The sequence below is a fragment of the Pleurodeles waltl genome, chromosome 10, assembly GCF_031143425.1.
Source record: "Pleurodeles waltl isolate 20211129_DDA chromosome 10, aPleWal1.hap1.20221129, whole genome shotgun sequence".
Classification (NCBI taxonomy): Eukaryota; Metazoa; Chordata; class Amphibia; order Caudata; family Salamandridae; genus Pleurodeles; species Pleurodeles waltl.
In genome coordinates this window covers 7,572,785-7,596,810 of record NC_090449.1, presented here as the reverse complement: position 1 = coordinate 7,596,810, position 24,026 = coordinate 7,572,785, and the positions used below count along the sequence as shown (strand labels likewise).

Sequence of the window (24,026 nt, the reverse complement as noted above, 5' to 3'; positions counted from 1 at the left end):
GTCCCTATGGAAAGCATCGCTGGAGCAGTGTCTTTAGAAGTGGGGAGACAGGCCGGTAGAGCTGGGGCCAAAGCAGTTGGTGTCTGTCTTCTCTGCAGGGTTTTTCAGCTTAACAGTCCTCTTCTTCTTAGGTTGCAGGAATCTGAGTTCCTAGGTTCTGGGGAGCCCCTAAATACTGAATTTAGGGGGGTGTTTAGGTCTGGGGGGTTAGTAGCCAATGGCTACTAGTCCTGAGGGTGGGTCCTCCCTCTTTGTGCCTCCTCCCTGAGGGGAGGGGGGCACATTCCTATCCCTATTGGGGGAATCCTCCATCTGCAAGATGGAGGATTTCTAAATGTCAGTCACCTCAGCTCATGATGCCTTAGGGGCTGTCCTGACTGGCCAGGGACTCCTCCTTGTTTCTCTCATTATCTCCTCCGGCCTTGCCGCCAAAAGTGGGGCCGTGGCCGGAGGGGGCGGGCAACTCCACTAGCTGGAATGCCCTGGGGTGCTGTAACAAAGGGGGTGAGCCTTTGAGGCTCACCGCCAGGTGTTACAGTTCCTGCAGGGGGAGGTGTGAAGCACCTCCACCCAGTACAGGCTTTACTAGCCACGGAGTGACAAAGGCACTCTCCCCATGTGGCCAGCAACATGTCTTGTGTGTGGCAGGCTGCTAAAACTAGTCAGCCTACACGGATAGTCGGTTAAGGTTTCAGGGGGCACCTCTAAGGTGCCCTCTGGGGAGTATGTTACAATAGAATGTACACTGGCATCAGTGTGCATTTATTGTGCTGAGAAGTTTGATAACAAACTTCCCAGTTTTCAGTGTAGCCATTATGGTGCTATGGAGTTCGTGCATGACAGACTCCCAGACCATATACTCTTATGGCTGCCCTGCAATTACAATGTCTAAGGTTTTCAGTGTGAGGTTGGCATGGCACTGAGGGGAGTGCCATGTCAACTTAGTAATTTTCTCCCCACCAGCACACACAAGCTGTGAGGCAGTGTGCATGTGCTGAGTGAGGGGTCCCCAGGGTGGCATAAGACATGCTACAGCCCTTGGAGACCTTCCCTGGCATCAGGGCCCTTGCTACCAGAGGTACCAGTTACAAGGGACTTATCTGAGTGCCAGGGCTGTGCCAATTGTGGAAGCAAAGGTACAGTTTAGGAAAAGAACACTGGTGCTGGGGTCTGGTTAGCAGGGTCCCAGCACACTTTCAATCAACACTTAGCATCAGAAAAGGCAAAGTGTCACAGGGTAACCATGCCAAGGAGGCATTTCCTTACAGTGACCCTAGGGGGAGCCCAAACCATATACTAAAAAAAATGGAATGCGAACACAGGACCCCCACCTAGGTAAGTGAAATGTGCAGAGGGGAGCTGGGAGTACTAGAAAACCACAAAGGTGAGTAACATGGTACCCACCAGCGACCAGGTGTAGGAAGTTGGCTCTGTATGTGCTATTTCAAAGTAAGGAATAGCATGCACAGAGTCCAAGGGTTCCCCTTAGAGGTAAAATAGTGGTAAAAATAGATAATACTAATGCTCTATTTTGTGGTAGTGTGGTCGAGCAGTAGGCTTATCCAAGGAGTAGTGTTAAGCATTTGTTGTACATACACATAGACAATAAATGAGGTACACACACTCAGAGACAAATCCAGCCAATAGGTTTTTATATAGAAAAATATCTTTTCTTAGTTTATTTTAAGAACCACAGGTTCAAATTCTACATGTAATATCTCATTCGAAGGGTATTGCAGGTAAGTACTTTAGGAACTTCAAATCATCAAAATTGCATGTATACTTTTCAAGTTATTCACAAATAGCTGTTTTAAAAGTGGACACAGTGCAATTTTCACAGTTCCTAGGGGAGGTAAGTATTTGTTAGGTTAACCAGGTAAGTAAGACACTTACAGGGCTTAGTTCTTGGTCCAAGGTAGCCCACCGTTGGGGGTTCAGAGCAACCCCAAAGTCACCACACCAGCAGCTCAGGGCCGGTCAGGTGCAGAGTTCAAAGTGGTGCCCAAAACACATAGGCTAGAATGAAGAGAAGGGGGTGCCCCGGTTCCGGTCTGCTTGCAGGTAAGTACCCGCGTCTTCGGAGGGCAGACCAGGGGGGTTTTGTAGGGCACCGGGGGGGACACAAGCTGTAGGAAGTTGGCTCTGTATGTGCTATTTCAAAGTAAGGAATAGCATGCACAGAGTCCAAGGGTTCCCCTTAGAGGTAAAATAGTGGTAAAAATAGATAATACTAATGCTCTATTTTGTGGTAGTGTGGTCGAGCAGTAGGCTTATCCAAGGAGTAGTGTTAAGCATTTGTTGTACATACACATAGACAATAAATGAGGTACACACACTCAGAGACAAATCCAGCCAATAGGTTTTTATATAGAAAAATATATTTTCTTAGTTTATTTTAAGAACCACAGGTTCAAATCCTACATGTAATAGCTCATTCGAAAGGTATTGCAGGTAAGTACTTTAGGAACTTCAAATCATCAAAATTGCATGTATACTTTTCAAGTTATTCACAAATAGCTGTTTTAAAAGTGGACACTTAGTGCAATTTTCACAGTTCCTAGGGGAGGTAAGTATTTGTTAGTTTTACCAGGTAAGTAAGACACTTACAGGGTTCAGTTCTTGGTCCAAGGTAGCCCACCGTTGGGGGTTCAGAGCAACCCCAAAGTCACCACACCAGCAGCTCAGGGCCGGTCAGGTGCAGAGTTCAAAGTGGTGCCCAAAACACATAGGCTAGAATGGAGAGAAGGGGGTGCCCCGGTTCCGGTCTGCTTGCAGGTAAGTACCCGCGTCTTCGGAGGGCAGACCAGGGGGGTTTTGTAGGGCACCGGGGGGGACACAAGCCCACACAGAAATTTCACCCTCAGCAGCACGGGGGCGGCCGGGTGCAGTGTAGAAACAAGCGTCGGGTTTGTAATGGAAGTCAATGGGAGATCTAGGGATCTCTTCAGCGCTGCAGGCAGGCAAGGGGGGGGTTCCTCGGGGAAACCTCCACTTGGGCAAGGGAGAGGGACTCCTGGGGGTCACTCCTCCAGTGAAAGTCCGGTCCTTCAGGTCCTGGGGGCTGCGGGTGCAGGGTCTCTCCCAGGTGTCGGGACTTTGGATTCAAAGAGTCGCGGTCAGGGGAAGCCTCGGGATTCCCTCTGCAGGCGGCGCTGTGGGGGCTCAGGGGGGACAGGTTTTTGTACTCACAGTCTTAGAGTAGTCCTGGGGTCCCTCCTGAGGTGTTGGATCGCCACCAGCCGAGTCGGGGTCGCCGGGTGCAGTGTTGCAAGTCTCACGCCTTTTGCGGGGAGCTTGCAGGGTTTTTTAAAGCTGCTGGAAACAAAGTTGCAGCTTTTCTTTGGAGCAGGTCCGCTGTCCTCGGGAGTTTCTTGTCTTTTCGAAGCAGGGGCAGTCCTCAGAGGATGTCGAGGTCGCTGGTCCCTTTGGAAGGCGTCGCTGGAGCAGGATCTTTGGAAGGCAGGAGACAGGCCGGTGAGTTTCTGGAGCCAAGGCAGTTGTCGTCTTCTGGTCTTCCTCTGCAGGGGTTTTTCAGCTAGGCAGTCCTTCTTCTTGTAGTTGCAGGAATCTAATTTTCTAGGGTTCAGGGTAGCCCTTAAATACTAAATTTAAGGGCGTGTTTAGGTCTGGGGGGTTAGTAGCCAATGGCTACTAGCCCTGAGGGTGGGTACACCCCCTTTGTGCCTCCTCCCAAGGGGAGGGGGTCACAATCCTAACCCTATTGGGGGAATCCTCCATCTGCAAGATGGAGGATTTCTAAAAGTTAGTCACTTCAGCTCAGGACACCTTAGGGGCTGTCCTGACTGGCCAGTGACTCCTCCTTGTTGCTTTCTTTGTTCCCTCCAGCCTTGCCGCCAAAAGTGGGGGCCGTGGCCGGAGGGGGCGGGCAACTCCACTAAGCTGGAGTGCCCTGCTGGGCTGTGACAAAGGGGTGAGCCTTTGAGGCTCACCGCCAGGTGTTACAGCTCCTGCCTGGGGGAGGTGTTAGCATCTCCACCCAGTGCAGGCTTTGTTACTGGCCTCAGAGTGACAAAGGCACTCTCCCCATGGGGCCAGCAACATGTCTCTAGTGTGGCAGGCTGCTGGGACCAGTCAGCCTACACAGATAGTCGGATAGGTTTCAGGGGGCACCTCTAAGGTGCCCTCTGTGGTGCATTTTACAATAAAATGTACACTGGCATCAGTGTGCATTTATTGTGCTGAGAAGTTTGATACCAAACTTCCCAGTTTTCAGTGTAGCCATTATGGTGCTGTGGAGTTCGTGTTTGACAGACTCCCAGACCATATACTCTTATGGCTACCCTGCACTTACAATGTCTAAGGTTTTGTTTAGACACTGTAGGGGTACCATGCTCATGCACTGGTACCCTCACCTATGGTATAGTGCACCCTGCCTTAGGGCTGTAAGGCCTGCTAGAGGGGTGTCTTACCTATACTGCATAGGCAGTGAGAGGCTGGCATGGCACCCTGAGGGGAGTGCCATGTCGACTTACTCGTTTTGTTCTCACTAGCACACACAAGCTGGTAAGCAGTGTGTCTGTGCTGAGTGAGAGGTCTCCAGGGTGGCATAAGACATGCTGCAGCCCTTAGAGACCTTCCTTGGCATCAGGGCCCTTGGTACTAGAAGTACCAGTTACAAGGGACTTATCTGGATGCCAGGGTCTGCCAATTGTGGATACAAAAGTACAGGTTAGGGAAAGAACACTGGTGCTGGGGCCTGGTTAGCAGGCCTCAGCACACTTTCAATTGTAAACATAGCATCAGCAAAGGCAAAAAGTCAGGGGGCAACCATGCCATGGAGGCATTTCCTTACACAACCCCCCCCCAAACGAAAGAGGATGAGACTAACCTTTCCCAAGAGAGTCTTCATTTTCTAAGTGGAAGAACCTGGAAAGGCCATCTGCATTGGCATGGGCAGTCCCAGGTCTGTGTTCCACTATAAAGTCCATTCCCTGTAGGGAGATGGACCACCTCAACAGTTTAGGATTTTCACCTTTCATTTGCATCAGCCATTTGAGAGGTCTGTGGTCAGTTTGAACTAGGAAGTGAGTCCCAAAGAGGTATGGTCTCAGCTTCTTCAGGGACCAAACCACAGCAAAGGCCTCCCTCTCAATGGCACTCCAACGCTGCTCCCTGGGGAGTAACCTCCTGCTAATGAAAGCAACAGGCTGGTCAAGGCCATCATCATTTGTTTGGGACAAAACTGCCCCTATCCCATGTTCAGAGGCATCAGTCTGCACAATGAACTGCTTAGAATAATCTGGAGCTTTGAGAACTGGTGCTGAGCACATTGCCTGTTTCAGGGTGTCAAAGGCCTGTTGGCATTCCACAGTCCAGTTTATTTTCTTGGGCATTTTCTTGGAGGTGAGTTCAGTGAGGGCTGTCACAATGGATCCATATCCCTTCACAAACCTCCTGTAATACCCAGTCAAGCCAAGGAATGCCCTGACTTGAGTCTGGGTTTTTGGAGCTACCCAGTCCAGAATGGTCTGGATCTTGGGTTGGAGTGGCTGAACTTGGCCTCCACCTACAAGGTGGCCCAAGTAAACCACAGTTCCCTGCCCTATCTGGCATTTGGATGCCTTGATAGAGAGGCCTGCAGATTGCAGAGCCTTCAAAACCTTCTTCAGGTGGACCAGGTGATCCTGCCAGGTGGAGCTAAAGACAGCAATATCATCAAGATAAGCTGTGCTAAAGGACTCCAAGCCAGCAAGGACTTGATTCACCAACCTTTGGAAGGTGGCAGGGGCATTCTTTAAACCAAAGGGCATAACAGTAAACTGATAATGCCCATCAGGTGTGGAGAATGCTGTTTTCTCTTTTGCTCCAGGTGCCATTTTTATTTGCCAGTACCCTGCTGTCAAGTCAAAGGTACTTAGGAATTTGGCAGCACCTAATTTGTCTATGAGCTCATCAGCTCTTGGAATTGGATGAGCGTCTGTCTTGGTGACAGAATTGAGCCCTCTGTAGTCCACACAAAACCTCATCTCTTTCTTTCCATCTTTGGTGTGAGGTTTGGGGACTAAGACCACTGGGCTAGCCCAGGGGCTGTCAGAGCGCTCAATCACTCCCAATTCCAGCATCTTGTGGACTTCCACCTTGATGCTTTCCTTAACATGGTCAGACTGTCTAAAGATTTTGTTCTTGACAGGCATGCTGTCTCCTGTGTCCACATCATGGGTACACAGGTGTGTCTGACCAGGGGTTAAGGAGAAGAGTTCAGGAAACTGTTGTAGGACTCTCCTACAATCAGCTTGCTGTTGGCCAGAGAGGGTGTCTGAGTAGATCACTCCATCTACTGTACCATCTTTTGGGTCTGATGACAGAAGATCAGGGAGAGGTTCACTCTCTGCCTCCTGATCCTCATCTGTTACCATCAACAGATTGACATCAGCCCTGTCGTGGAAGAGCTTAAGGCGGTTTACATGGATCACCCTCTTGGGGCTCCTGCTTGTGCCCAGGTCCACCAAGTAGGTGACCTGACTCTTCCTCTCTAGTACTGGGTAAGGGCCACTCCATTTGTCCTGGAGTGCCCTGGGAGCCACAGGCTCCAGAACCCAGACTTTCTGCCCTGGTTGGAACTCAACCAGTGCAGCCTTTTGGTCATACCAAAACTTCTGGAGCTGTTGGCTGGCCTCAAGGTTTTTGGTTGCCTTTTCCATGTACTCTGCCATTCTAGAGCGAAGGCCAAGTACATAGTCCACTATGTCCTGTTTAGGCTCATGGAGAGGTCTCTCCCAGCCTTCTTTAACAAGGGCAAGTGGTCCCCTTACAGGATGACCAAACAGAAGTTCAAAGGGTGAGAATCCTACTCCCTTCTGTGGCACCTCTCTGTAAGCGAAAAGCAGGCATGGCAAGAGGACATCCCATCTCCTTTTGAGTTTTTCTGGGAGCCCCATGATCATGCCCTTTAATGTCTTGTTGAATCTCTCAACTAAGCCATTAGTTTGTGGATGGTATGGTGTAGTGAATTTATAAGTCACCCCACACTCATTCCACATGTGCTTTAGGTATGCTGACATGAAGTTGGTACCTCTGTCAGACACCACCTCCTTAGGGAAACCCACTCTGGTAAAGATACCAATGAGGGCCTTGGCTACTGCAGGGGCAGTAGTCGACCTAAGGGGAATAGCTTCAGGATACCTGGTAGCATGATCCACTACTACCAGGATATACATATTTCCTGAGGCTGTGGGAGGTTCCAGTGGACCAACTATGTCCACACCCACTCTTTCAAAGGGAACCCCCACCACTGGAAGTGGAATGAGGGGGGCCTTTGGATGCCCACCTGTCTTACCACTGGCTTGACAGGTGGGGCAGGAGAGGCAAAACTCCTTAACCATGTTGGACATATTGGGCCAGTAGAAGTGGTTGACTAACCTCTCCCACGTCTTGGTTTGTCCCAAATGTCCAGCAAGGGGAATGTCATGGGCCAATGTTAGGATGAACTCTCTGAACAGCTGAGGCACTACCACTCTCCTAGTGGCACCAGGTTTGGGGTCTCTGGCCTCAGTGTACAGGAGCCCATCTTCCCAATAGACCCTATGTGTTCCATTTTTCTTGCCTTTGGACTCTTCAGCAGCTTGCTGCCTAAGGCCTTCAAGAGAGGGACAGGTTTCTTGTCCCTTACACAGCTCTTCCCTTGAGGGTCCCCCTGGGCCTAAGAGCTCAACCTGATAAGGTTCAAGCTCCAAAGGCTCAGTTCCCTCAGAGGGCAGAACTTCTTCCTGAGAAGAGAGGTTCCCTTTCTTTTGCTGTGTTGCAGTTGGTTTCCCAACTGACTTTCCTGTTCTCTTGGTAGGCTGGGCCATTTTTCCAGACTCCAGCTCTACTTTTTCACCCTGTGCCTTGCATTGTGCTCTTGTTTTCACACACACCAGTTCAGGGATACCCAGCATTGCTGCATGGGTTTTTAGCTCTACCTCAGCCCATGCTGAGGACTCCAGGTCATTTCCAAGCAGACAGTCCACTGGGATATTTGAGGAGACCACCACCTGTTTCAGGCCATTGACCCCTCCCCATTCTAAAGTAACCATTGCCATGGGATGTACTTTTCTCTGATTGTCAGCGTTGGTGACTGTGTAAGTTTTTCCAGTCAGGTATTGGCCAGGGGAAACCAGTTTCTCTGTCACCATGGTGACACTGGCACCTGTATCCCTCAGGCCCTCTATTCTAGTCCCATTAATTAAGAGTTGCTGTCTGTATTTTTGCATGTTAGGCGGCCAGACAGCTAGTGTGGCTAAATCCACCCCACCCTCAGAAACTAGAGTAGCTTCAGTGTGGACCCTGATTTGCTCTGGGCACACTGTTGATCCCACTTGGAGACTAGCCATACCAGTGTTACCTGGATGGGAGTTTGGAGTGGAACCTTTCTTGGGACAGGCCTTGTCTCCAGTTTGGTGTCCATGCTGTTTACAGCTATGACACCAGGCCTTTTTGGGATCAAAGTTTTTACCCTTGTACCCATTGTTTTGTGAAGAGGCTCTGGGCCCACCCTCCTGTGCAGGTTTTTGGGGGCCTGTAGAAGACTCTTTACTATTTTTAGTTTTGGTTGTCTCATCACTCTTCCCCTGGGGAGTCTTTGTGACCCCTTTCTTTTGGTCACCCCCTGTTGAAGTCTTGGACACCCTTGTCTTGACCCAATGGTCCGCCTTCTTTCCCAATTCTTGGGGAGAAATTGGTCCTAGGTCTACCAGATGCTGATGCAGTTTATCATTGAAACAATTACTTAACAGGTGTTCTTTCACAAATAAATTGTACAGCCCATCATAATTACTTACACCACTGCCTTGAATCCAACCATCTAGTGTTTTCACTGAGTAGTCAACAAAGTCAACCCAGGTCTGGCTCGAGGATTTTTGAGCCCCCCTGAACCTAATCCTGTACTCCTCAGTGGAGAATCCAAAGCCCTCAATCAGGGTACCCTTCATGAGGTCATAAGATTCTGCATCTTGTCCAGAGAGTGTGAGGAGTCTATCCCTACACTTTCCTGTGAACATTTCCCAAAGGAGAGCACCCCAGTGAGATCTGTTCACTTTTCTGGTTACACAAGCCCTCTCAAAAGCTGTGAACCATTTGGTGATGTCATCACCATCTTCATATTTTGTTACAATCCCTTTGGGGATTTTCAACATGTCAGGAGAATCTCTGACCCTATTTATGTTGCTGCCACCATTGATGGGTCCTAGGCCCATCTCTTGTCTTTCCCTCTCTATGGCTAGGATCTGTCTTTCCAAAGCCAATCTTTTGGCCATCCTGGCTAACTGGATGTCCTCTTCACTGGAGTTATCCTCAGTGATCTCAGAGTTGTTGGTCCCTCCTGTGAGGGAACCAGTATCTCTGACTATTATTTGTGGAGTCAGGGCTTGAGAAGCCCTGCTCTCCCTAAGTAGGACTGGAGGGGGGGAATTTCCCTCCAAGTCACTATCTTCATCCTCTGAGTTGCCATCCTCAGAGGGGTTGGCCTTTTCAAACTCTGCCAAAAGCTCCTGGAGTTGTACTTTGGTAGGTTTGGGGCCCATTGCTATTTTCTTTAGTTTACAGAGTGACCTTAGCTCTCTCATCTGTAGATGGAGGTAAGGTGTGGTGTCGAGTTCCACCACATTCACATCTGTGCTAGACATTATGCTTCTAAAAGTTGGAATACTTTTTAAGAATCTACAACTGGTTCTAGAATCTAATTCAAACTTTTACAAACTTTTAAACTCTAAAAGAAATGCTAAACAGGATCTAACACAAGGCCCTAGCAGGTCTTTTAAGAATTTAGAAAACTTTTCAAATTGCAAAAATCAATTTCTAATGACAATTTTGGAATTTGTCGTGTGATCAGGTATTGGCTGAGTAGTCCAGCAAATGCAAAGTCTTGTACCCCACCGCTGATCCACCAATGTAGGAAGTTGGCTCTGTATGTGCTATTTCAAAGTAAGGAATAGCATGCACAGAGTCCAAGGGTTCCCCTTAGAGGTAAAATAGTGGTAAAAATAGATAATACTAATGCTCTATTTTGTGGTAGTGTGGTCGAGCAGTAGGCTTATCCAAGGAGTAGTGTTAAGCATTTGTTGTACATACACATAGACAATAAATGAGGTACACACACTCAGAGACAAATCCAGCCAATAGGTTTTTATATAGAAAAATATCTTTTCTTAGTTTATTTTAAGAACCACAGGTTCAAATCCTACATGTAATAGCTCATTCGAAAGGTATTGCAGGTAAGTACTTTAGGAACTTCAAATCATCAAAATTGCATGTATACTTTTCAAGTTATTCACAAATAGCTGTTTTAAAAGTGGACACTTAGTGCAATTTTCACAGTTCCTAGGGGAGGTAAGTATTTGTTAGTTTTACCAGGTAAGTAAGACACTTACAGGGTTCAGTTCTTGGTCCAAGGTAGCCCACCGTTGGGGGTTCAGAGCAACCCCAAAGTCACCACACCAGCAGCTCAGGGCCGGTCAGGTGCAGAGTTCAAAGTGGTGCCCAAAACACATAGGCTAGAATGGAGAGAAGGGGGTGCCCCGGTTCCGGTCTGCTTGCAGGTAAGTACCCGCGTCTTCGGAGGGCAGACCAGGGGGGTTTTGTAGGGCACCGGGGGGGACACAAGCCCACACAGAAATTTCACCCTCAGCAGCGCGGGGGCGGCCGGGTGCAGTGTAGAAACAAGCGTCGGGTTTGTAATGGAAGTCAATGGGAGATCTAGGGATCTCTTCAGCGCTGCAGGCAGGCAAGGGGGGGGTTCCTCGGGGAAACCTCCACTTGGGCAAGGGAGAGGGACTCCTGGGGGTCACTCCTCCAGTGAAAGTCCGGTCCTTCAGGTCCTGGGGGCTGCGGGTGCAGGGTCTCTCCCAGGTGTCGGGACTTTGGATTCAAAGAGTCGCGGTCAGGGGAAGCCTCGGGATTCCCTCTGCAGGCGGCGCTGTGGGGGCTCAGGGGGGACAGGTTTTTGTACTCACAGTCTTAGAGTAGTCCTGGGGTCCCTCCTGAGGTGTTGGATCGCCACCAGCCGAGTCGGGGTCGCCGGGTGCAGTGTTGCAAGTCTCACGCCTTTTGCGGGGAGCTTGCAGGGTTTTTTAAAGCTGCTGGAAACAAAGTTGCAGCTTTTCTTTGGAGCAGGTCCGCTGTCCTCGGGAGTTTCTTGTCTTTTCGAAGCAGGGGCAGTCCTCAGAGGATGTCGAGGTCGCTGGTCCCTTTGGAAGGCGTCGCTGGAGCAGGATCTTTGGAAGGCAGGAGACAGGCCGGTGAGTTTCTGGAGCCAAGGCAGTTGTCGTCTTCTGGTCTTCCTCTGCAGGGGTTTTTCAGCTAGGCAGTCCTTCTTCTTGTAGTTGCAGGAATCTAATTTTCTAGGGTTCAGGGTAGCCCTTAAATACTAAATTTAAGGGCGTGTTTAGGTCTGGGGGGTTAGTAGCCAATGGCTACTAGCCCTGAGGGTGGGTACACCCCCTTTGTGCCTCCTCCCAAGGGGAGGGGGTCACAATCCTAACCCTATTGGGGGAATCCTCCATCTGCAAGATGGAGGATTTCTAAAAGTTAGAGTCACTTCAGCTCAGGACACCTTAGGGGCTGTCCTGACTGGCCAGTGACTCCTCCTTGTTGCTTTCTTTGTTCCCTCCAGCCTTGCCGCCAAAAGTGGGGGCCGTGGCCGGAGGGGGCGGGCAACTCCACTAAGCTGGAGTGCCCTGCTGGGCTGTGACAAAGGGGTGAGCCTTTGAGGCTCACCGCCAGGTGTTACAGCTCCTGCCTGGGGGAGGTGTTAGCATCTCCACCCAGTGCAGGCTTTGTTACTGGCCTCAGAGTGACAAAGGCACTCTCCCCATGGGGCCAGCAACATGTCTCTAGTGTGGCAGGCTGCTGGGACCAGTCAGCCTACACAGATAGTCGGATAGGTTTCAGGGGGCACCTCTAAGGTGCCCTCTGTGGTGCATTTTACAATAAAATGTACACTGGCATCAGTGTGCATTTATTGTGCTGAGAAGTTTGATACCAAACTTCCCAGTTTTCAGTGTAGCCATTATGGTGCTGTGGAGTTCGTGTTTGACAAACTCCCAGACCATATACTCTTATGGCTACCCTGCACTTACAATGTCTAAGGTTTTGCTTAGACACTGTAGGGGCACAGTGCTCATGCACTGGTACCCTCACCTATGGTATAGTGCACCCTGCCTTAGGGCTGTAAGGCCTGCTAGAGGGGTGTCTTACCTATACTGCATAGGCAGTGAGAGGCTGGCATGGCACCCTGAGGGGAGTGCCATGTCGACTTACTCGTTTTGTTCTCACTAGCACACACAAGCTGGTAAGCAGTGTGTCTGTGCTGAGTGAGAGGTCTCCAGGGTGGCATAAGACATGCTGCAGCCCTTAGAGACCTTCCTTGGCATCAGGGCCCTTGGTACTAGAAGTACCAGTTACAAGGGACTTATCTGGATGCCAGGGTCTGCCAATTGTGGATACAAAAGTACAGGTTAGGGAAAGAACACTGGTGCTGGGGCCTGGTTAGCAGGCCTCAGCACACTTTCAATTGTAAACATAGCATCAGCAAAGGCAAAAAGTCAGGGGGCAACCATGCCAAGGAGGCATTTCCTTACACAAGCCCACACAGAAATTTCACCCTCAGCAGCGCGGGGGCGGCCGGGTGCAGTGTAGAAACAAGCGTCGGGTTTGTAATGGAAGTCAATGGGAGATCTAGGGATCTCTTCAGCGCTGCAGGCAGGCAAGGGGGGGGTTCCTCGGGGAAACCTCCACTTGATCAAGGGAGAGGGACTCCTGGGGGTCACTCCTCCAGTGAAAGTCCGGTCCTTCAGGTCCTGGGGGCTGCGGGTGCAGGGTCTCTCCCAGTTGTCGGGACTTAGGATTCAGAGTCGCGGTCAGTGGAAGCCTCGGGATTCCCTCTGCAGGCGGCGCTGTGGGGGCTCAGGGGGGACAGGTTTTTGTACTCACAGTCTTAGAGTAGTCCTGGGGTCCCTCCTGAGGTGTTGGATCGCCACCAGCCGAGTCGGGGTCGCCGGGTGCAGTGTTGCAAGTCTCACGCTTCTTGCGGGGAGCTTGCAGGGTTCTTTAAAGCTGCTGGAAACAAAGTTGCAGCTTTTCTTGGAGCAGGTCCGCTGTCCTCGGGAGTTTCTTGTCTTTTCGAAGCAGGGGCAGTCCTCAGAGGATGTCGAGGTCGCTGGTCCCTTTGGAAGGCGTCGCTGGAGCAGGATCTTTGGAAGGCAGGAGACAGGCCGGTGAGTTTCTGGAGCCAAGGCAGTTGTCGTCTTCTGGTCTTCCTCTGCAGGGGTTTTCAGCTAGGCAGTCCTTCTTCTTGTAGTTGCAGGAATCTGATTTTCTAGGGTTCAGGGTAGCCCTTAAATACTAAAGTTCGATGGCATCTGTCGCTGTAGATACGCATGTTCTGCAATAGCTCGCCATCTGGTGTTGGGCCGGAGTGTTACAAGTTGTTTTTCTTCGAAGAAGTCTTTCGAGTCACGGGACCGAGTGACTCCTCCTTTTGTCTCCATTGCGCATGGGCGTCGACTCCATCCTCGATTGTTTTTTTTCCGCCATCGGGTTCGGACGTGTTCCTGTCGCTCCGAGTTTCGGAACGGAAAATTAGCTAATTTCGGAAGATTTTCGTCGGTATTGTTGCGTTCGGGATCGGCGTACTTACATTCCACACCGCATCGAAGATCGAAGAGCTCCGGTGCCCTTCGGGGTAGTTTTTCGATCCTCCGTCGGGGCCTGGTCGGCCCGACCGCGTGCTGAAGAACGCCGATGGAACGGACCCCGTTTCGTTTCTGCCCCAAATGCCACAATAAATACCCCTACACAGACCAACACTTGGTCTGCAACCTGTGCCTGTCACCTGAGCACAGCGAAGACACCTGCGAGGCCTGTCGTGCGTTCCGGTCCCGAAAAACACTCCGAGACCGTCGAGCCAGAAGACTTCAGATGGCGTCCGCACCGACAGCCCAACGGGAGTTCGAGGAACAGGAAGAGGAAGGTACCTTCTCGATCCAAGACTCAGACTCCGAAGGATTCGACGATACACAAACCGTGAGTAAGACGTCGAAAACCACACAGAGAAACATTTACAAGGCCCAGGGGACGCCACTGCCACCAGGCCATGGCTCGACCCATAAATTCGGTGACCGACCGTCGGCACCGAAAAAGGCCCAAACAGTGCCGAGGTCGTCCGACTCCGGTCGAGACACCGGCACGCAGCCTTCTCGGGACCGAGAAAGTGCTGGAGACAAGCCTCGACACCGTGATGCCGGTGCGGACACGGCTCGACGCCGAGACAGCGGCACCGAAACAGATCGACGCCGAGAGGTTTCGGCCCCGAAAAGGAAAAAAGTCACCTCGGAGCCGAAAAAACACGCAGACAAAGTTTCGATGCCGAAACAAACTGCAAGCGACCCAGCTTCAGGCTCTTATACAGAAGAGCACTCGCTAACCTCCCAAATGCAGAAGCATAGGTTTGAGGAAGAGCTACAAGCAACTGATGTGGACCATACGCAAAAGCGTATCTTCATTCAGCAGGGGACAGGAAAAATATGCACCCTTCCCCCCATTAGGAGAAAGAGGAGGTTGGAGTTCCAGACGGAACAAACACCACAACCAAAAGTGGTGAAAAGAGTTACACCACCACCCTCTCCTCCGCCCGTGATTGACGTTTCACCAGCACAAACTCCATCACACTCCCCAGCTCACACCACCATGAGCCAGGGTGACCAAGATCAGGACGCATGGGACCTATACGACGCCCCAGTGTCAGATAACAGTCCGGAGGCATACCCTACGAAGCCATCTCCACCAGAAGACAGCACCGCGTACTCTCAGGTGGTGGCTAGAGCAGCACAATTTCACCACGTAAGCCTCCACTCAGAACAGGTCGAGGATGATTTCTTATTCAACACACTCTCCTCCACCCACAGCTCATACCAAAGCCTGCCTATGCTCCCTGGTATGCTCCGGCACGCAAAAGACATCTTTAAGGAGCCGGTTAAAAGTAGGGCAATCACACCAAGGGTAGAAAAAAAGTATAAGCCGCCTCCTACGGACCCGGTTTTCATCACTACACAGCTGCCACCAGACTCTGTCGTTGTAGGAGCAGCTAGGAAAAGGGCCAACTCTCACACATCTGGAGATGCACCACCCCCAGATAAAGAAAGCCGCAAGTTTGATGCAGCTGGTAAAAGAGTCGCAGCACAAGCTGCAAACCAGTGGCGCATCGCGAACTCCCAGGCACTACTTGCGCGCTATGACAAAGCCCACTGGGACGAGATGCAACATCTCATTGAACATCTGCCCAAGGACTTACAAAATAGGGCAAAACAAGTGGTTGAGGAGGGACAGGCCATCTCCAACAACCAGATCCGCTCCTCCATGGACGCTGCAGATACAGCTGCACGGACAATTAATACATCTGTAACTATCAGAAGGCATGCATGGCTCCGAACGTCTGGATTTAAACCAGAGATTCAACAAGCAGTTCTCAATATGCCTTTTAATGAAAAAGAACTGTTCGGTCCAGAAGTGGACACAGCGATTGAGAAACTCAAAAAAGATACGGACACTGCCAAAGCCATGGGCGCACTCTACTCCCCGCAGAGCAGAGGGAATTACAGCACATTCCGTAAAACGCCCTTTCGAGGGGGGTTTCGGGGTCAAAGCACACAAGCCAGCACCTCACAAGCCACACCGTCCAGTTACCAGGGACAGTATAGAGGAGGTTTTCGGGGACAATATAGAGGAGGGCAATTCCCTAGAAATAGAGGAAGATTCCAAAGCCCCAAAACCCCTACTACTAAACAGTGACTCACATGTCACTCACCCCCTCCACACAACACCAGTGGGGGGACGAATAGGTCATTATTACAAAGCATGGGAGAAAATCACTACAGACACTTGGGTTCTAGCAATTATCCAACATGGTTATTGCATAGAATTTCTACAATTCCCTCCAAACATACCACCAAAAGCACAAAATTTAACAACACACCATTCCAATCTCCTGGAGATAGAAGTGCAGGCACTATTGCAAAAAAATGCAATCGAATTAGTGCCAAACACACAAATAAACACAGGAGTTTACTCACTGTACTTTCTGATACCAAAGAAGGACAAAACACTGAGACCAATCCTAGACCTCAGAGTAGTGAACACTTTCATCAAATCAGACCACTTCCACATGGTCACACTACAAGAAGTATTGCCATTGCTAAAGCTGCACGACTACATGGCAACTTTAGACCTCAAGGATGCTTATTTCCATATACCAATACACCCATCGCACAGGAAATACCTAAGGTTTGTATTCAAAGGAATACATTACCAATTCAAGGTACTGCCTTTCGGATTAACAACCGCACCAAGAGTCTTTACCAAATGTCTAGCGGTAGTCGCAGCACACATAAGAAGGCAGCAGATACATGTGTTCCCATATCTAGACGACTGGCTAATCAAGGCCCATTCGTTAATAGAGTGCTCAAATCACACAAATCATATCATACAAACCCTCTTCAAACTAGGGTTCACCGTCAATTTCACAAAATCCAAAATTCTGCCACGCAAGGTACAACAATACCTGGGAGCCATAATAGACACATCAAAAGGAGTAGCCACTCCAAGTCCACAAAGAATTCAAAATTTCAACACCATCATACAACGCATGTATCCAACACAAAAGATACAAGCAAAGAAGGTATTACAACTCCTAGGCATGATGTCATCATACATAGCCATTGTCCCAAACGCAAGACTGCACATGAGGCCCTTACAACAATGCCTAGCATCACAGTGGTCTCAAGCACAGGGTCACCTTCTAGATCTGGTGTTAATAGACCGCCAAACTTACCTCTCGCTTCTGTGGTGGAACAACATAAATTTAAACAAGGGGCGGCCTTTCCAAGACCCAGTGCCACAATACGTAATAACAACAGATGCTTCCATGACAGGGTGGGGAGCACACCTCGATCAACACAGCATACAAGGACAATGGAACGTACATCAAACAAGACTGCATATCAATCACCTAGAACTTCTAGCAGTTTTTCAAGCACTAAAAGCTTTCCAACCAATAATAGTTCACAAATACATTCTCGTCAAAACAGACAACATGACAACAATGTATTATCTAAACAAGCAGGGGGGGACGCACTCCACGCAGTTAAGCCTGCTAGCACAAAAAATTTGGCATTGGGCAATTCACAACCAAATTCGCCTAATTGCACAGTTTATACCAGGGATACAAAATCAACTCGCAGACAATCTCTCTCGAGATCACCAACAGGTCCACGAATGGGAAATTCACCCCCAAATTCTGAACACTTATTTCAAACTCTGGGGAACACCTCAGATAGACTTGTTTGCGACAAGGGAGAACGCAAAATGCCAAAACTTCGCATCCAGATACCCACACAAACAATCCCAAGGCAATGCCCTATGGATGAACTGGTCAGGGATATTTGCTTACGCTTTTCCTCCTCTCCCTCTCCTTCCTTACCTGGTAAACAAACTCAGTCAAAGCAAACTCAAACTCATATTGATAGCACCAACTTGGGCAAGGCAACCCTGGTACACAACACTGCTAGACCTATCAGTGGTACCCTGCATCAAATTGCCCAACAGGCCAGATCTGTTGACACAGCACAACCAAAAGATCAGACACCCAGATCCAGCATCGCTGAATCTAGCAATCTGGCTCCTGAAATCCTAGAATTCGGGCACTTACAACTTACCCAAGAATGTATGGAAGTCATAAAACAAGCAAGAAGGCCATCCACCAGGCACTGCTATGCAAGTAAATGGAAGAGGTTTGTTTGCTACTGCCATATTAATCAAATACAACCATTACACACAACTCCAGAACAGGTAGTGGGTTACTTGCTTCACTTACAAAAATCTAACCTAGCTTTCTCTTCCATTAAGATTCACCTTGCAGCAATATCTGCATACCTGCAAACTACCTATTCAACTTCCCTATATAAAATACCAGTCATTAAAGCATTCATGGAGGGCCTTAGGAGAATTATACCACCAAGAACACTACCTGTTCCTTCATGGAACCTAAATGTTGTCCTAACTAGACTTATGGGTCCACCTTTTGAACCCATGCACTCCTGCGACATACAGTTCCTAACCTGGAAGGTGGCATTTCTCATCGCCATTACTTCCCTAAGAAGAGTAAGCGAGATTCAGGCGTTTACTATACAGGAACCTTTTATACAACTACACAAAAATAAAGTCGTCCTAAGGACCAATCCAAAATTTTTGCCAAAGGTTATTTCACCGTTCCATCTCAATCAAACAGTGGAACTTCCAGTGTTCTTTCCACAGCCAGATACCGTAGCTGAAAGGGCACTACATACATTAGATGTCAAAAGAGCATTAATGTATTACATTGACAGAACAAAAAACATCAGAAAAACTAAACAACTCTTTATTGCATTTCAAAAACCTCACGCAGGAAACCCAATTTCAAAACAAGGTATAGCTAGATGGATAGTTAAATGCATCCAAATCTGCTACCTCAAAGCTAAACGACAGCTGCCCATTACACCAAGGGCACACTCAACCAGAAAGAAAGGTGCTACCATGGCCTTTCTAGGAAACATCCCAATGCAAGAAATATGTAAGGCAGCCACATGGTCTACGCCTCACACATTCACCAAGCACTACTGTGTAGACGTGTTATCCGCACAACAAGCCACAGTAGGTCAAGCCGTATTAAGGACATTATTTCAGACTACTTCCACTCCTACAGGCTGATCCACCGCTTTTGGGGAAATAACTGCTTACTAGTCTATGCAGAACATGCGTATCTACAGCGACAGATGCCATCGAACTGAAAATGTCACTTACCCAGTGTACATCTGTTCGTGGCATCAGTCGCAGTAGATTCGCATGTGCCCACCCGCCTCCCCGGGAGCCTGTAGCAGTTTGGAAGTTACCTTCAATTATTTATATATGTATCATCTCAACCTTCAATAGGTGCATACTTAGTCACTCCATTGCATGGGCACTATTACTACAATTCAACTCCTACCTCACCCTCTGCGGGGAAAAACAATCGAGGATAGAGTCGACGCCCATGCGCAATGGAGACAAAAGGAGGAGTCACTCGGTCCCGTGACTCGAAAGACTTCTTCGAAGAAAAACAACTTGTAACACTCCGGCCCAACACCAGATGGCGAGCTATTGCAGAACATGCGAATCTACTGCGACTGATGCCACGAACAGATGTACACTGGGTAAGTGACATTTTCATTTAAGGGCGTGTTTAGGTCTGGGGGGTTAGTAGCCAATGGCTACTAGCCCTGAGGGTGGGTACACCCTCTTTGTGCCTCCTCCCAAGGGGAGGGGGTCACAATCCTAACCCTATTGGGGGAATCCTCCATCTGCAAGATGGAGGATTTCTAAAAGTCAGAGTCACCTCAGCTCAGGACACCTTAGGGGCTGTCCTGACTGGCCAGTGACTCCTCCTTGTTGCTTTCTTTGTTCCCTCCAGCCTTGCCGCCAAAAGTGGGGGCCGTGGCCGGAGGGGGCGGGCAACTCCACTAAGCTGGAGTGCCCTGCTGGGCTGTGACAAAGGGGTGAGCCTTTGAGGCTCACCGCCAGGTGTTACAGCTCCTGCCTGGGGGAGGTGTTAGCATCTCCACCCAGTGCAGGCTTTGTTACTGGCCTCAGAGTGACAAAGGCACTCTCCCCATGGGGCCAGCAACATGTCTCTAGTGTGGCAGGCTGCTGGAACTAGTCAGCCTACACAGACAGTCGGTTAAGTTTCAGGGGGCACCTCTAAGGTGCCCTCTGTGGTGTATTTTACAATAAAATGTACACTGGCATCAGTGTGCATTTATTGTGCTGAGAAGTTTGATACCAAACTTCCCAGTTTTCAGTGTAGCCATTATGGTGCTGTGGAGTTCGTGTTTGACAGACTCCCAGACCATATACTCTTATGGCTACCCTGCACTTACAATGTCTAAGGTTTTGTTTAGACACTGTAGGGGTACCATGCTCATGCACTGGTACCCTCACCTATGGTATAGTGCACCCTGCCTTAGGGCTGTAAGGCCTGCTAGAGGGGTGTCTTACCTATACTGCATAGGCAGTGAGAGGCTGGCATGGCACCCTGAGGGGAGTGCCATGTCGACTTACTCGTTTTGTCCTCACTAGCACACACAAGCTGGCAAGCAGTGTGTCTGTGCTGAGTGAGGGGTCTCCAGGGTGGCATAAGACATGCTGCAGCCCTTAGAGACCTTCCTTGGCATCAGGGCCCTTGGTACTAGAAGTACCAGTTACAAGGGACTTATCTGGATGCCAGGGTCTGCCAATTGTGGATACAAAAGTACAGGTTAGGGAAAGAACGCTGGGGCCTGGTTAGCAGGCCTCAGCACACTTTCAATTGTAAACATAGCATCAGCAAAGGCAAAAAGTCAGGGGGCAACCATGCCAAGGAGGCATTTCCTTACACCAGGTAAGTAGGAGTAAATCACTGGAATTTCCCCAAACAACCCGAAAGGAAGAAAAGGATGAAAAGACACCCAGACAAGACTGCAAGAAACCAGCAGTGGATTTCTGGAAAGGAAGACCTGTGGGGAGAGGGGATCAAGTCCAAGAGTCCGAGTGGAGTCCAAGAGGAGTAGGAGCTACTACCCACCCAGCTGTATTTGCAGGAGTTGGTCGATTGTGAGGAAGAACAGATCAGCACTGCAGCCCTTGAGCTGGAGAAGAGTTCCTGATGGATGCTGAAGATGTCCCACACTAGAATGAAGATTTCAGACGTGTGCCGGTGCAGGAATTCTACCAACATGCCTTGGCAAAGGTACATTTGTGTTTAGTGGAAAGGTGGTGCTGCAAGGACCAGCAAGACCCAGGAGGGGGAGTCACAGGGGACCCTCAGCTTCAGAGAGCCACCAGGAGCAAAGGCAGCTACCACAGGAGTGGGGACACAGAAGTTGCAGAAGGAGCCCACGCAGCACTAAAAAGGGATCCAGGCCGCAGGAGAACCACGCAGAAGGTGTGTGTCGCTGCAAGGAGTACTCAGGGCTGGAGCTGCATGTAGCCTGAAGTTCCCTTGGAGGAGGTGCAGACAAGCCTTAGCAGCTGCAGGAGACATGGTGCATGGGGGTACTGTCCTGTGTGGGAAGCAAGGGCTTACTTCCACCAAAGTTGGCAGCTGGCAGAGAGGACCAAGAGGACTACTCCGCACCACCACCCATGATCCGCGCAGCTCAGCAGGAGCGGAGATCTACGCAGCCGGTCGTCATTGCGGTAGGTGTCTGTGGATGCATGGGAGTGACTCCTTCACTCCAAGGGAGGTGGTTTCTTTCTACTTGTGCAGACTGAAGAATTGCCGCCCTCAGAGGATGCACAGCTGGGGAAATGTTGCAGAAGCTGGCAGGAGCCGTGGAAACAATGTTGCAGATTGTCGGTTCCTGATGGGTCTAGTCGCAGTTCCAGTGGCTAGAAGCAGAGGTTGCAGAGGAGTCCTGCGGGAATCTTGCAAGCCAAATCTAAAGACCCACCCAAGAGAGAGACCCTGAATAGCCCTTAAAGGGGGATTGGGCTATGACATCACATGCCTGACCTCGCCACTCATATGCTCCAAGAGGTCCCTGCCTACCTTGGTTCAAGATGGCAGAATCCAGGGACCCTCTGGAGAAGCTCTGGACACCACCCCTGGGGTGGTGATGGACAGGGGAGTAGTCACTCCCCTTTCCATTGTCCAGTTTTGCACCAGAGCAGGGACTAGGTATCCCTTAACCGATGTAGACTGGTTTATGCACGGAGGGCACCTAATGTGCCCTTCAAAGCATATCAGTGGCTTGGGGAGCTTTCCTCTTCCAAGCCATGTAACACCTGTTTCCAAAGGGAGAGGGTGTTACCTCCCTCTCCCAAGGAAATCCTTTGTTCTGCCTTGCTGGGCTTGAGCTGTTCAAGCAGCAGGGGTGCCCTCACACACAGGTACTTGCACCCTGCCCTCTCGCTCTCTCTCTCTCTCCAAATCCCCAACCTAGTGCCACTAGGACCGTGGTAGTGCCTCAGTAGTACAGAGAGCTCTTACTCTCTCTCATGACATCCCCCTTAGCTGGGCTTCTTGGCCAGACAAAATTCTTGAGTAGTTTAGTCACCCAGGGATGTCCCAGAAGGTGAAAGAATTTTGTAACTTCTGTGTGCCACCTGTCAAGCCAGTGGCGAGTCAGGTGGCCACCCAGAGGTCCCTTTTATTCCGCTTCCAGTGGTTGGGTTCCCTTTGAAAGGGTAGGGTTTGACATTGTTGTCCACTTGACCCTCCAACAGCATCAGGGAACAGATTTATACTGGTGGCAGTAGCTCATGCCACCAGCTATCCTGAAGCAATTCCACTCAGTACTGTCACTTCCTGTGAAGTTGCCAGAGCCCTCATCAGTATGTTTTTTTACTAGAATGGGCTTTCCTAAGGAGGTGGTGTCAGACATGTGCAAACTTCATGACTGCTACCTAAAATTCTCGTCACTGGGGCAATTCTGCCGCCACATGGTCTTATTTTGCCACCTTGTGGTAGTGACACAAGCAGCGTGGAGTGTTTTAGGAATGATGCAGAAAAATGTATTTTTCTTCAGTGTCCTAATCTGAGGTGTTGAAATTCAGAAGTGCCTTAATAAATGAATACATTTTTTTAATCACTGATATTGTACATTTGGTTCATGCAAAGTAGACTTTATTTTGGGTGCCCTAATAGATGACTGGTGCTTTAACATGTACTTGGTTCAGTTTTGACGGTATCCGGCACCCGTCTGATTTCACATTTCTTCTGTTACAATGCTCTAGATTGTTGGGTCCATCAGCAGCTGCAGACATTCTACAGCTGAGCAGCAGCCTTCCCTTGCAGAGCCGTGGTAGAGCTCGGCTGCTCGTGGGAAATGATGATGTTCACATCATTGCCCGCTCGGATGATGAGTTGCTGGATGACTTTTTCCATGACCAAAGTACTGCCACCAGCCAGGCCGGTGAGTGATAATTTTTTTTGTTTTTTGTGTGATAATAGTTGATTCGGAGGTGGGGCTGCGGGGGTGGTCAGGGGTTAGATATTTTAAGAAATTGGATTCTTCAGTTGACCTGATTTATGGTTTGGTAAGGTCCTGAGAGATGGTGGCTTCTTTTTTTGGTATTCAGTTTATTTAAAGAGGGCATGGGAGCTTTCAGGCATTTAGAAGTTGTGGGTGCAATGAGGTCTAAGAGTCACAAGTTATTATATTTTAGGTAATGTGTATTAACAGTTTTTGCTCTATTTTGTGTCACTACAGGTACACTGTCTAGCATCCCGACCGCTCTAACTCGCTGGACTGAGGAGTGCAAGGTGTTGGATGCAGAGAGTATGCACGACTGCGTATCTGGTGAGTTTTTTTGGGGGATACTGTTATGCTACTGAGTGCTTTTGGATTATAATGGACGTTATTCCTGTTTCCACTTTGAGTGTGATTGGGTGGTCGGGTTGCATTGTTTTTGACAGTTTATCAGTGATAGATCCATGTTCAGAATCTTTAGTCCTCGTTCTTCCTTTGAGGTGTCCAACCGCCAACGTCCTATGGACTCATGTGTAACCATTGATTCAAGCTTATATTTTAATGGGCTTTTTTACATTTGTTTTAAGGTTCCCTGAATGAGTAAATAACCATCTGGCTTATAGACCTTCATCAAGTGCAAATTGGAAAAATAAAAAATGGACAAACTTATATATGGTGTGTGGGAGTTAGTCAGAACAGCTGGAATTGTGATTGTTCCTTCTGTATAGCCTCTCAATTTTTCAAGATTTGAGGAGATCTAATTACAAGCCGGTGCATGCTTGCCCATGAGGACTTAAGTGATTAAAGAAAAAGGTTCATCACCCACTTCACAAGACCAGGGCTCACATTGCAGCCTGACTGCAGGCCCTTTGCACAACAGCTTTAAATTGAGTTGCGAATTCCCAATAGAATAGGTGTAGGAGAGTGCCTCTTTTGGCTTTGTCAGCCTCCCCCACCCTCTTTTTGCCTGGTTTCTGGTGTAATTTCGACTGAAAGTGCACTGGGTTCCTGCTA

General features: G+C 49.3%; 1 protein-coding gene across 10 annotated transcripts in view; it reads left to right on the top strand.

The window, feature by feature from the left end:
- The window catches only part of HUWE1 (HECT, UBA and WWE domain containing E3 ubiquitin protein ligase 1), a 1,403,674-nt gene that overhangs the window by 910,345 nt on the left and 469,303 nt on the right, over positions 1–24,026 (top strand). For all 10 annotated transcript variants that reach the window (XM_069209338.1, XM_069209335.1, XM_069209339.1 and 7 more), the window contains 2 exons: positions 22,777–22,955; positions 23,253–23,342. In XM_069209338.1, the coding sequence (XP_069065439.1) occupies positions 22,777–22,955; positions 23,253–23,342 (269 nt within the window). The remainder of the gene's footprint in view (positions 1–22,776; positions 22,956–23,252; positions 23,343–24,026) is intronic.